At 34.9% G+C, this 14,176-nt stretch overlaps 1 protein-coding gene across 2 annotated transcripts in view; it reads right to left on the bottom strand.

The window, feature by feature from the left end:
• Positions 1–893: 893 nt before the first annotated feature.
• The window catches only part of SCN9A (sodium voltage-gated channel alpha subunit 9), a 169,337-nt gene continuing 156,054 nt past the window's right edge, over positions 894–14,176 (bottom strand). For both annotated transcript variants that reach the window (XM_055572372.1, XM_055572371.1), the window contains 3 exons: positions 9,911–10,015; positions 8,217–8,487; positions 894–5,044 (listed from right to left, as the gene is read on the bottom strand). In XM_055572372.1, coding sequence (XP_055428347.1) covers positions 3,852–5,044; positions 8,217–8,487; positions 9,911–10,015 — 1,569 coding nt within the window. In that variant the 3' untranslated portion in view covers positions 894–3,851. The remainder of the gene's footprint in view (positions 5,045–8,216; positions 8,488–9,910; positions 10,016–14,176) is intronic.

Raw genomic sequence — 14,176 nt, 5'->3', positions numbered from 1 at the left:
TTTAAATTTCTCTAAGTTTGTGAAATCTCAGTACGTTTTGCCTGGGTTGAAATATTCCCATTGGTGCCACCTGCTAGTTTGTACAATACATAGCTTTTTCAGAATGGTTTCTTTCACTTAGCAATATGGTTTGTTTTTACTTTTCTTATTTTTATAGGCCTATAGAGATATCCCAAGGTGTTGCTAGTCGCTGAGTGGAAATTAACAAAATAGAAGTCATATTGTCTTGCACAAAGTACAATCGAAACTAGCCCATGCTAGCAAATATTACATCTGGAAGAGGAATAGTTTTTCCTCAATGCTACTTAGGTTTTCAAAACTGTTAATAAGCTCTGAATATTTTCTATATACTTACTACCTATAGTTTCATCCATGGCTTTTTTGCATTTCAATTGCTTATGAAAAATAATTTCGAGGGTCAAGCTAAAGCACGTGATACAGACATGACACAAGCTTCCTAAGTCTCTTAAAATTGGCTTTTTCTTCTGGGACAGATTGTCAATATGGGTATCTAATTATACAACTTTCAGAATAATAGAGAATAAAGTATAGCATGTTTCCCCTATTGCTTGTTTACAGCTCTCAATTATTCATGTTTTTCATCCCATGTGCATCAAATCCTGTTGCAGCAAAGGTCCCCTCCACTCTAATCAGTATGCAACCTTTCCCTCCCTTGAAAGAGATTTTAACCATGTACTCTGCAGCTCCTTTTGCCTGGATTATGGTGTAATGTTAAAGGTTATTCTCACAAAAACAGAAAATACATGCAAACATGATTTTATTTTTTGATGACTTTTATTTTTAGATTCTATTACAATGTGCAGGTCTCAAGTATAACTACAATATAATTTATGACAAACTCAAACATTTTAAGCATTCATATATGTATGAAATTTATAAAGAATTCTATGTAAACAGCATTATTATATTCATGGCTATTCATTTATCTTTATGAAGCAACTCAATTATTTTCCTCAAGAATATAACGTAACAAACCACAGTTATTAAAAGAAATTGGTGGCCTCTATACATAGGTCCTAAACCCAAGCCAGTTACTTGGCCATTCTAATTTAGCTGGCCCACTTTCATCATTCCCATTAACATTTCTCTGGAATTGCTATTTAGAACTGCTTTATTTACATATGCATTTCCTCTTAACTTTTGAATAAAGCTATCAAAATTCTATAAAATCATGCTGAACATTTAGGGTTGAAGTTTTCATCAGTTAGCATTTAGAAACAGCCAACAAGTTACTTACATCTTTTGCAAACTACGTAACAGTCAAAAGGTAAAATGAGATTCTCCCATGTTTCTCTCCATTGGATGAATGGATTTGTGTTCAAATCTGTTCCCTGCCACTTTATTCCAATTTAAATTGTACAGTGTAACTGTCATTTTATATCATTAGATTAAATGTGTTCCATGATAGTGTGACTTAAATATTAGCATGACAGTGCTGAGAATGGTATCTTATTATTAGTACCAAACAGTAATCTGTATGAAAAGAGAAGTCTAATTTCCTTTCAAGCTTGTAATATATTAAATGAGCACTTGGTTCCAAAATATTGTTATTGATAAAAAGTTACAATTAGACATTCCTGGGAAAACATATATATATAAAAACTTAACCATGTTACATTAAAAAATTATAGTTCAGCATGAAATGGAAGTGCAACTTTGTAATTCTTTTTTTGAAATGCTTAGAATAAATTGTGTTGAGGAACAAGTTGCTAATTTTTTTTTCACATAAAAGTCAGGCAATGTAAAAACATGAATAGTAAATCACACATAAACCTTCCCACATCTTTTCCCACTATATTTTATAAATATGCAAAGTACAGTTATATGGATTTAAAATGATGAGGATAAACTTCACATTTAAGGTAATATTAATTTCTTAATTTTGTGTATTAAAAAATCTTACAAAGGTAATATATTTTGCATGGTTCTCTAAATTGGTCAAAACCTATTTTCAACAGACTTAGCAGGGAGGTGATACAATGCTCTATATAGTCCAGGAAAACACTGCATGGTATCTTATTTAGTAAATAAAAAAGAGGCCCAAATAATGTAAGATGAATGATTGGTAAAGAATCTTTGGCTCTAGGTTTAATTTCATTCATGCTTTAGGACAAATGTCTAGATGTGATAATCTCCTTCACAAATGCTGTAAAACACATCATAATTTAGAAACATTCTAGGTAGGAAGTTCTGTGGAGATGTCGCTTTCTTTGTTTTTGTCTGTCTTTCTCATTTCTGTGTTTTGATTTTTTTTTTGCCCTTTGCCTTTCATCCTCTATCCATACATCTTCATCTCTATGGGTATGTTTAAATCTCCTTTATTTTTTACTAGCCAAAAGAACAACAAAAATGTTTTAAGCATTAAATATAGAAATACAGTTTATGTTCTTTTTTCATTGAGGAAAGCAAATGAATGAAATATTGTTGTATATATTTGTTTTGAAACCTCCCACAAAATCTTCTAAATAAAATTACTTTCCACTTTTGTAACTCAGTTTTTGCCAGTGCATGAAGAACTCGATAGAAGAATGATCTCATGTTCCTGGAATAAGCTCATAAAAAATGCATTATGGCTATTTCTTTTCAAGCCAGTATTAACAAGTTTTTTTTCTAAACTAGATATATAATCCTTGATAGAAGGACAACAGTGAAAGCAAAATGAATGTGTCCTTGGTAAACTTTAAGCTCAGGGTACATTATTGATGGATACATAATATATCTCATAGTCATAGAATTTTAAGGAGAAAGTGACATCCTCCTCATTTTGTAGATGAAAGAACAAAGGTTCAAGTGGATTACTAGAACCAGTCAGGCAAGCAAGTTGGCAAGAACCTTGGTTGAATGCTATTTCATTCTTACTACACACAAGTTTGTGTTGAAAGCCTGCCATGTAGTACGACTTGAAAGCTTGCCATACACATTCAGGATATTATGCAGGTGAAATGCTAAATACTGTGCCCAAGTCATTATCTGCTCAAACATGTACCAGGATATCAAGTATCTTTCTGCATATCTGGAAGCACTCCACTGAAGACAGTATCAGCTTTGCTTTCAAGTACTTAAAATAATTTTTCATGTTTCATGATTACCGAATGAACAAACAAAGATATAGAAAAAGGCAGTCCATGAAACACAATATTCTAAAGGTAACTCTTATCCTAATCGGTATATGCATCGTGATAAACAAAAAGCATTGGTAGAACTGACCAGCCTACATGTCCCCTGGCCTTTAGTGGGCACATAAATTGGTTTTCATGTAACATGAATAAATTTAAGCACCTCAAAATATAGAATGACCTCTGTACATGGATAAAAGAGTCTTGCCCCCTAATAACAAGATAACAAGATGTTTTAACTGAACATTCATTACTGGTGCCTTCTATCAGAGCACTACATTGAAAAGTCAAGGCAAAATACTTTTGTAGATATCCAAATGTTAGGTATTGGCGTGTGTGTGCACGCACACATGCCTACATGCATGGGAAACATCAATGTTTACAATCCTGTGAAAAGATGACAAGGCAGATGTGAATATTTTCTACATGTTTTTCTGATTTATTGAAAGTAAATAAAATTAAATCACCTCTGTTTGCTGTAATCAATAATTCCTGTACACTTACTCTTAACAATTCTTAGAGATACATTTACCAATGTAAAAATAGCCATCTGCTAATGCTGCCCACCTATGTCAGAGAATCAGAGCTAGCAAATGCACTGACTTTGAGAATAAATTGATAAAAAGAGATTTGGCATAGACCTCCTCAAAAGAGTCTTATTAACACAAATATATCACCTTCACAGGCTGTAAACAATATATCAAAAATGAAGCTCTATTTTTTGCCTTCCTTGCCATCTTTCCCTTTGTCTTCCTTTTCTGTTTTGTCTTTTTCATATTTCTCTCTGTCTGGTTTTGTTACACTATCATAAGAAGGTGGAGAGACAGTGGATGGAGTTGCATCTGTTTTTTCTGGACTTGAGTTCTCATTAACATTATCAAAAACCATATCTTCTTTATTGGGCAAATCATCATCTCTGTCACCATCTTTGATGTATATACTTGATATATTTTTGACATTTTGCCGTAAGCGGTAACGTCTGTAAGCACGCTGAATGACTGTAGCAGACACATCCTCTTGCTTTCTTTTTAGTGTAGTTGTGATGGGCTCATAAGACACCTTAGAGGGATTTGCAGACATGAACCTTTCTTCCATCTGTGAACGAAGAGAGTCCATCTCTCCACCTTCCCCCAAAACACGCTTTGTAAAAGCAAATAAGATGTCAAGGCAGTGGATCCTGTCCCCACTGACCATGGGCAGGTCCATGGCAATGAGCTGGACTTTGTTTGGTTTTGCTATGAGAAGAGGAGGATCCAGGGCAGCTGCAAAATCAGAGAGTTTGCTATATTCTATAAATTGGGTCGCGTCTGGATCAAACTTCTCCCAAACCTCATAGAACATCTCAAAGTCGTCCTCACTCAGGGGCTCAGTACTTTCTTCAGTAGCAACACTGAAGTTCTCCAGGATGACAGCAATGTACATGTTCACCACGACCAGAAATGATATGATGATGTAACTGACGAAATAGAATATCCCAACAGATGGGTTCCCACAGTCTCCTTCAACTGAGCTTCCAGGATGAACTTTTTTGGGGTCACAGTCCGGTGGTTTACTGTTGAGGATAGGTGCCAGCAATCCATCCCAGCCAGCAGAGGTAGTAATCTGGAACAGGCAGATCATGCTGTTGGCGAAGGTCTCAAAGTTGAACATGTCATTAATTCCAGCTTCCTTTTTAACATAGGCAAAATTGGACATTCCAAAGATGGCATAGATGAACATGACCAGGAAGAGCAGGAGGCCAATGTTAAACAGCGCAGGAAGGGACATCATCAAAGCAAAGAGCAGCGTGCGGATCCCCTTAGCCCCTTTGATCAGACGCAGGATTCGGCCAATCCTGGCAAGACGAATCACTCGGAATAGGGTAGGGGACACAAAATACCTTTCTATCAAATCTGCCAGAAACATACCTGGTGAAGAGTGAAGGAGTAAATGGTAAATATTTAAATATCTATGCTACAGAAAATTATGACTCTAAATAGTTTTATGTGCCATTTTATCTCTTGTGATTTCAGGATTTTCATTTTATATTGAAGACAGTATTATAACCATCCAAGGACTGAGCAATCCCACAGTAAAATGGCTAGCCTTAACCATTGTGACTTTTTTTTCTACTTTAGTAGGTTTGTGAACCTTATATTTTTTTCATGCACAGTTTTTTAATTTGTAAGGGTAGAAAAATTAAAGTCACATAGTAAAATGCTAAAAAGAAAATATAAATCACCTGAAATATCAACCAACCATTAACTGCTGTTAATATTTTGTTTAGGATCACTCCATTTTTCTATGCAAGCACACAAACATATACAAATGTAAGCATGATAATAGAAGGGTTTTTTGTCATCTGTTTTAGTTATTTCGTCATATGTTATGGAGGTATTTCCATATAAATGACAACAGAACAATTCTCTATAGTTGTATAATGTTCTGTCAAAGTCACCATATATTGAAGAATTTTATGCTGTTTCCAATTGTTTTGACTGAAATGAATATCTAAGCAGGAGTATTTTTTGCATGAGCATTTTTTGATAATAATAGAAGGTAGGTGAAACAGTATATTTAAATCTTTGTTATATATTGCAAATCGACCTCCAAAAAGTTTGTAGAAACTAACTTTCCTAATGATAGTCTGTGAAAGTGCTCCCACTTCACATGCTCACCAGTGCTGTTTTCTTCTTCATAATTTTACCAAAAATATCTCTGTGATGTTTGAAACATCTTAGTATTGTGGCAGTTTTTTGGGGAAAAATAATCCACATTTTCTTAATTTATTGAACATTTTCTATGCTTGTTGACTATTTTCAACTTTCTCCTTTTGGCCTAGTCTAGTTTTTTGAATATTTTTCTGTTGGGAGATTTACTTCTTATTGACTTATGAGGAAAATTTTTTTTTTGTGGTTCCTTTTTTTTTAATTTAAATTTACTTATTTTAATTGGAGGCTAATTATTTTACAATATTGTATTGGTTTTGCCATATATCAACATGAATCCGCCATGGGTGTACACGTGTTCACAAGTACTAATCCTTTGTTAGCCATAAATGTTACATTAACAATTTCCTTGTTTTTAACATGTTTTTCAACTATTTTTTCTTTTAATTTGGTGGCGGTAGTGATTTTTCCTCCATAGAATAAATATTTTGATTTTTATGTGGTCATATCTATTATTTTGTCTCAAGGGAGTTGTTTGTCATGAATAGAAAGGACTATTCAAGCTCATGGTTATAAATCTATTTCCACTAGAATACATTTTTACATATCAATTAATCTTGATCCACGAGATCTTTTAACTGAGTAACTTAGTAATTCTCTATATATTGAAGCTTAAATTAGGATTATTTATTTGAATCTATTACTTCATCAATGTAATAACAATCTTTAATATCTGGCAATGTAAGTCACACCTCATTACTCTAATTTTTCTTCCAGATGAATTTTAGAATCATTTAGATTTATGTTGCCAATTTATTATCCCACTCATATTTTCACTGGGATAACACTGGATTTAGTATTTAAACTTTCTTTTGTTTCTGTTAGTTTTCCTCATAGAAGTCTTATACATTTCTTATTACAGTTATTTCTAGGTATTTTTCTTTATTTTTATTGGAATCATGAATCAGATTTCCTTAGATATATTTTCTAATCTTTTGGTCCACATAAACAATTATTAACATTGGTTCATGGTTCATGCAATTTAAAATCTGCACCTTCTGAACTCTGCTGCTTCTGCTGCTGCTGCTGCTAAGTCACTTCAGTTGTGTCCGACTCTGTGCGACCCCATAGATGGCAGCCCACCAGGCTCCCCCGTCCCTGGGATTCTCCAGGCAAGAACACTGGAGTGGGTTGCCATTTCCTTCTCCAATGCATGAAAGTGAAAAGTAAAAGTGAAGTCGCTTAGTCATGTCTGACTCTTCACGACCCCATGGACTGCAGCCCACCAGGTTTCTCTGCCCATGGGATTTTCCAGGCAAGAGTACTGGAGTGGGGTGCCATTGCCTTCTCTATTTGAACTCTAATTGAATCCATTTTATTGGTTGATTCTCTTGCATTTTTAGAATACCACAGTAAGATGTGAAACTGATCATTTGTTCCATTGTTTAAAGATATGTACCTCTCTGTTTTCTTATCTAATTGGATCAGCCAACACTGTTACAAAGAGAAGTGAGAGAGGGATATTCCTTTCTTCTTTCTAAGTTAACTGGAATGCTTCCTCTCTTTGCTTGCTGTTAATGTGTGATTCCTACCTAAATTTTAATTTTTCTTTTATTTTTTTCAAAAATTGATTTTGAATGCCTATTCTAAGTTGCAGTACTCAATATGGCAGTTTTAGGTTATAGTACTTTCAACCTTTCTGAGTCTCCTTGTTTCAGCATCTCTGAGTTTGTATTAAATAATCTCCATAATCTCTTCCTGTCTAAAATTTATAATTATAAAAATAAATGCAAACCTAAACTACTGGGTAAGGCATGTACAAATAATGAAAAACAAGATGACAGGAAAACAGCTATGGTAATGAAACAAGAGGAAGTATAAAATCAAATATTGTGATTCACAGACATGACTGCGGTTGGTTGAAAATGATTACAGACTTGACAAGTATGAAGCCGTAAGAAATGAAGCAGGCATTTCTTCATACCTTAACTTCACTTTGATTTCAGGGAGAATTTTCAATCACCAATATTCTGGCTAGTTATATTATCATTAATCAAGGGATAGTTCTCATATATGCAAAAACTAGAAATGATTTCAGATTCTACATTTAGATTTATATTGCCAGTTTACATTGGTCTAAGACACACCTATCTACTGACACACTTGCTACGTTTGTGAAGGGTATCCTGGAAGTCAAACATCAAGGGGTGTTATGTGCTTCCAACAAATAGAAAATGTATCCTTCAGGCTCATAACTTGAACCTAGGAATTCTGACGCAGATGTTTTTGTTTAGTTTTGCTTTAAAGGTTACTTCATTTTTTTCAGTGTTACTCAAAAGTAGGTTTCTATTCATGAATTCAGAAACTTCTCTGAATATGTGTGATGTTTAGTTTGATTCAGAATTAAAATCTGATTAATAAATGGTCTTACCTACAATGGAGAGAATTACAACCACAAAATCAAAGATGTTCCAGCCTATAGTGAAGTAGTAGCATCTGAGGGAGATCAGTTTCAGCACACATTCTCCAGAGAACAGGATAATAAAAACCACATTGATCCAATTTAAAACTTCAGTCATGTAGGCACTTTGTCCCTCTTTTTCTACCATCATGGTTACCATGTTGAGGCAGATCAGAACCATGATGGCTATATCAAAAGCTTGGTTTGTTACTAGGTCAAAGATACATCCTTGGAATTTGTTCTGCAAAGAAACAAAAATGATAGGAAATTGTACAGTAAATTTTCAAAGTAGTATCCATAAATGATTACATTAACAAAACAAATTTTAAAGGTATCTGTCTTTAAAACTTGCATAAATTATCCTTGGTTATAAGTTCTTGCTTTGTTTAAGGAATATGATTAATGGGCTAGATCTAAGTCAGAGTACATGACAACTTGTTGTTGACTTTCAGTATACCAATTCTTCAATTAACCTTGTAAACTAACATTTGCTTTTGAGCATATCCACCCTAGTATGTCATACAGGAATTGCCAGGATCACAAGGTAATTTTTTTACTAAGAAACTCTCAGAGGAAAAAAAAAAAAGAAAACAAAATCTCAGTTCCATTACCTAGAGTGTTTCAAGGTAATAAAATGACATCTCTAAATTTCTACTTTGTCACCTTATTTTGACTAATGTGTTGGGCATTGTCTTACACTGGTATTACTGCTATAATATCAGAGATCTATACTTTCCTGTCTCTTCCATGTATAGAATATATACTTCCAAACATATCCATATTTAACATATCACTTTTCTTATCAATCTCACTGAACAGTACTGTGCTTTTCATGAAACTCAATTTCAAAATCACTTTATTGGTTACATAAGCAAGTTTTAAGACACTCTATCAAGATCAAGTAGGGTACTGAGAAAATTAAATACTAGAGCTTTAAATTCATAGATTATGGTTCTGTAGGTCTGGATGAAACCTGGCCATGTGTCCATTTAAAAGTGCTGGATAATCCTCATGTAGGCAGCTGGTACTAAACATATTCCCATTTTTAGGATGCTCTGTCTTCAGCCACAACTTTGGTCTACAGTGTTATACAAAACAGAAATTGAGGTACATAAAATGCATTTAAATTTATTTTAACTGTTAGAGGAATGCAAACTATTTAACTGCTAAGACTCACTATTTACACCTGAGCCTATTCTGGTCTTTGATCTTATAGCAGGATAAAGTTTAGATTCATGACCAGTCTGACTGCTTCCCTGGTGTTCTGTCTGTTGTAATATCAAAGGTCTACAAGGTTGGTTTCACCTGACTGAAGACAGCTATCGCTACATGCTATGACTACATCATAATGTCATCAAGATAATCAAATTTCAGTCAAAAGTACATTTTATTTTGATTCTCTATAGACCATTTGTACTAATAGTAAGATGTATAACTAATGTAGAGGTAAAAGCATATATAATTATTTTTTCATTTTTATAGAAAAGGAAAATATATGAAAGACTATTAAGAGCTGTGATAGTATTCAAAATACATATATTCAGTTTTATAAGGACTTTTCATTAAAATGTTAAAATTATACATTCATGTTTAAGAAATAATTATATATTAAAGATGAATTAAAATAATTTTAAAATTTACATGCTAAATATAATATTTTTTACCCCTGGCCGAGGTATTGGCTTTTGTGGTTTCTTAGATCCCAGCTTTTTCATTGCATTATAATATTTCTTCTGTTCTTCTGTCATAAAGATATCTTGACCTCCAAGGTAAAGAAATAAAAATAAATCTAGTTAAAACCAGAATCATTTTCCAGATATTTCTTCAGGTGATTATTCAGGTTAAAAATGTATTCATACAGAAATGAAATGTGTTTTCACTTCAGTAGCACATATATTGGAGAAGGCAATGCACCCCACTCTAGCACTCTTGCCTGGAAAATCCCATGGATGGAGGAGCCTGGTGGGCCGCAGTCCATGGGGTTGCTAAGAGTCGGACACGACTGAGCGACTTCACTTTCACTTTTCACTTTCATGCATTGGAGAAGGAAATGGCAACCCACTCCAGTGTTCTTGCCTGGAGAATCCCAGGGACGGGGGAGCCTTGTGGGCTGCCATTCATGGGGTTGCACAGAGTCGGACACAACTGAAGCGACTTAGCAGCACATATATTAAAATTGGAACCATATAGAGATTAGTATGGCTCTTGAAAAGTATTCCATACTTCTGGTGACAGATGGTGACACATGTAACTAAAGTTTTATGGTAATCATTTCACAACGTATGCAAATACTGAATCCTTATATTGTACGTGCTGTGTGCTAAGTCACTTTAGTTGTGTCTGACTCTGTGCGACCCTATGGACTGCAGCCTGCCAGGCTTCTCTGTCTATGGGATTTTCCATGCAAGAAAACTGGAGCTGGTTGCCATTTCCTCTTTCAGGGAATCTTCCCAACCCAGGATCTAACCAGCATCTGTTATGTCTCCTGCATTAACAGGCAGGTCCTTTACCACTAGTACCACCTGGGAAGCTAATATATTGTTATATGTTAATTACACTTCAATTTAATAAAATGAAATGTATCTTATTATGTGCAAGTAGCTATAAATCAAATCTATCTTAAAGGATTACCTACACATAGGGACATGACTCTCTGTATGTAATGTAATATGCATAATATATAAAATATATGGATTATGTGAAATAATAATTGGCTCACTTATTTTTTAGTAGCCTAACTTGTTTTGTTTTAAATGATATGCTGGTATCTCATTTTATCTGCTACTTGTCTCATCAGGCATTTCATTGTTAAATAACAAATATATCAGGAAGAGTGATAAGAAACAAAAGTAAGTAATAATAAGTTGGCTAATGTTTACTTATTAGCCATACTGACTCATAAATAGTAGGGGCAAAAAGTAATAATATTTTTGTATTCACTTGCATTCATTTTATTATACCATATTCCTTTAGCATAAAAATGAATATACTATATATGTTATTATAACACATTGATAAATAGTGTACACACACAAATATATTTGGTATACACATAGTACATTTATTTACTTATTTACTAAAAAAAACTTTCATTATCTCTTTAATTCCAAATAAAGGAATTTCAACATAAGCACTTTATTGGGTATAAACAATATACATAATAGAGTTTTAGATGTTGAGAAAATTATCAGTACTCTAGGGTTTCTGACTTGAAGGACTTTCTAATTGAATATACAACATTTAAGATTCAACAGTAAATAAACTAACATCTAAATAAAGTTTTTGATCCTTTCTTCACTGTAGAAGTCTAAATCTCACACAGGAGACCTAGAAGCTTTGCCTATTCTTTTAAACTCTGTTGATTTCTTAAAATTATCTACAATTTATACAGATTCATGCACATTCCTCATTGACCTGAAATATAAACTTTTAGTTATGGCATAAATTAGCACAATCCATGTAATTAGGAATTTGGGGGGAAATTTATAGTTCTGAAATCTTTCCTTTACTTGTAGGGGCCTGGAGTTAAAGGTGATCTGGATATGGTTTCCCTTTGGTTTTCCTGGATTGCATTTTCTTATCTATCAAATACCTAATGAAAACCAGTCTTCCCTTTCTGTCTTATGTGTTTTAATTTACGTCTCCTCTAATTGATACGCAGTCTTTGTGTAACTTTGGTATTCATCTGATCTACTGATGTACAAGAGAGAACTTTCAAGATAATGTCAAGAGAAACCTAAACCCTTCACCGTCTAGTGATGAGGGTTGAAAGTGAGTACATGCTAAGTTGCTTCAGTCATGTCCAACTCTTTGTGACCCTGTGAACTGTAGTCCGCTAGGCTCCACTCTTCATGGGATTCTCCAGGCAAGAATACTGGAGTGGATTGCCATGCCCTCTTCCAGGGGATCTTCCTGACCAAAGGATCGAACCCATGTATCTTATGTCTCCTACACTGGCAGGCGAGCTCTTTACCACTAGCACCACCTCGGAAGCCCGAGGGTTGAATATCAGAGGCTATTAATAACTTATAATTACATGTCTTATCTATCGTTGATGATACCCTGGTTGTCAGTATAATGAAGAGTGGGATGAAGCTAAGAGGAGATTACAAAACACTCCAGTAGAGAAACTTGTGTTGTCATTTTAATTAACCATAGCTTATAAAGACCTTGTGAAATGCATCCCTTTAAAACCTAGGTGGCAGACATTCTGTAAGTCAGGCTGGTCTTTACATGTTATGTCAAAGATGTATTACATAGCAGTTAAAATCAAATCCCTTATGATATACAGTGGAAGTGATAAATAGATTTAAGGGACTAGATCTGATAGAGTGCCTGATGAACTATGGACAGAGGTTTGTGACATTGTACAGGAGAGAGGGATCAAGACCATCCCCAGGAAAAAGAAATGCAAAAAAGCAAAATGGCTGTCTGAGGAGGCCTTACAAATAGCTGAGAAAAGAAGAGAAGCAAAAAGCAAAGGAGAAAAGGAAAGATATACCCATTTGAACGAAGAGTTAAAAAGAATGGCAAGGAGAGATAAGAAAGCCGTTCTCAGCAATCAATGCAAAGAAATAGAGGAAAACAATAGAATGGGAAAGACTAGAGATCTCTTCAAGAAAATTAGAGATACCAAGGGAACATTTCATGCACAGATGGGCTCGATAAAGGACAGAAATGGTATGGACCTAACAGAAGCAGAAGATATTAAGAAGAGGTGGCAAGAATACACAGAACTGTACAAAAAAGATCTTCACTACCAAGATAATCACGATGGTGTGATCACTCACCTAGAGCCAGACATCCTGGAATGTGAAGTCAAGTGGCCCTTAGAAAGCATCACTACGAACAAAGCTAGTGGAGGTGATGGAATTCTAGTTGAGCTCTTTCAAATCCTAAAAGATGATGCTGTGAAAGTACTGCACTCAATATGTCTTCAAATTTGGAAAACTCAGCAGTGGCCACAGGACTGGAAAAGGTCAGTTTTCATTCCAATCCCAAAGAAAGGCAATGCCAAAGAATGCTCAAACTACCGCACAATTGCACTCATCTCACATGCTAGTAAAGTAATGCTCAAAATTCTGCAAGCCAGGCTTCAGCAATACATGAACTGTGAAATTCCAGATGTTCAAGCTGGTTTTAGAAAAGGCAGAGTAACCAGAGATCAAATTGCCAACATCCGCTGGATCATCGAAAAAGCAAGAGAGTTCCAGAAAAACATCTACTTCTGCTTTGACTATGCCAAAGCCTTTGCCTGTGCAGATCACAACAAACTGTGGAAAATTCTGAAAGAGATGGGAATACCAGACCACCTGACCTGCCTCTTGAGAAACCTGTATGCAGGTCAGGAAGCAACAGTTAGAACTGGACATGGAACAACAGACTGGTTCCAAATAGGGAAAGTAGTATGTCAAGGCTGTATATTGTCACCCTGCTTATTTAACTTATATGCAGAGTACATCATGAGAAACGCTGGGCTGGATGAAGCACAAGCTGGAATCAAGATTGCCGGGAGAAATATCAATAACCTCAGATATGCAAATGATACCACCCTTATAGCAGAAAGTGAAGAAGAACTAAAGAGCCTCTTGATGAAAGTGAAAGAGGAGAGTGAAAAAGTTGGCTTAAAGCTCAACATTCAGAAAACGAAGATTATGGCATCTGGTCTCATCACTTCACGGCAAATAGATGGGGAAACAGTAGAAACAGTGGCAGACTTTATTTTTGGGGGCTCCAAAATCACTGCAGATGGTGACTGCAGCCATGAAATTAAGACGCTTACTCTTTGGAAGGAAAGTTGTGACCAACCTAGATCGCATATTAAGAAGCAGAGACATTACTTTGCCAACAAAGGTCAGTCTAGTCAAGGCTATGGTTTTTCCAGTAGTTATGTATGGATGTGAGAGTTAGAATATAAAGAAAGCTGAGCG

Source organism: Bubalus kerabau, chromosome 3, assembly GCF_029407905.1.
Source record: "Bubalus kerabau isolate K-KA32 ecotype Philippines breed swamp buffalo chromosome 3, PCC_UOA_SB_1v2, whole genome shotgun sequence".
NCBI lineage: Eukaryota > Metazoa > Chordata > Mammalia > Artiodactyla > Bovidae > Bubalus > Bubalus kerabau.
The sequence above is the reverse complement of the archived record's forward strand: the minus strand, read 5'-3'. Positions and strand labels throughout refer to the sequence as shown.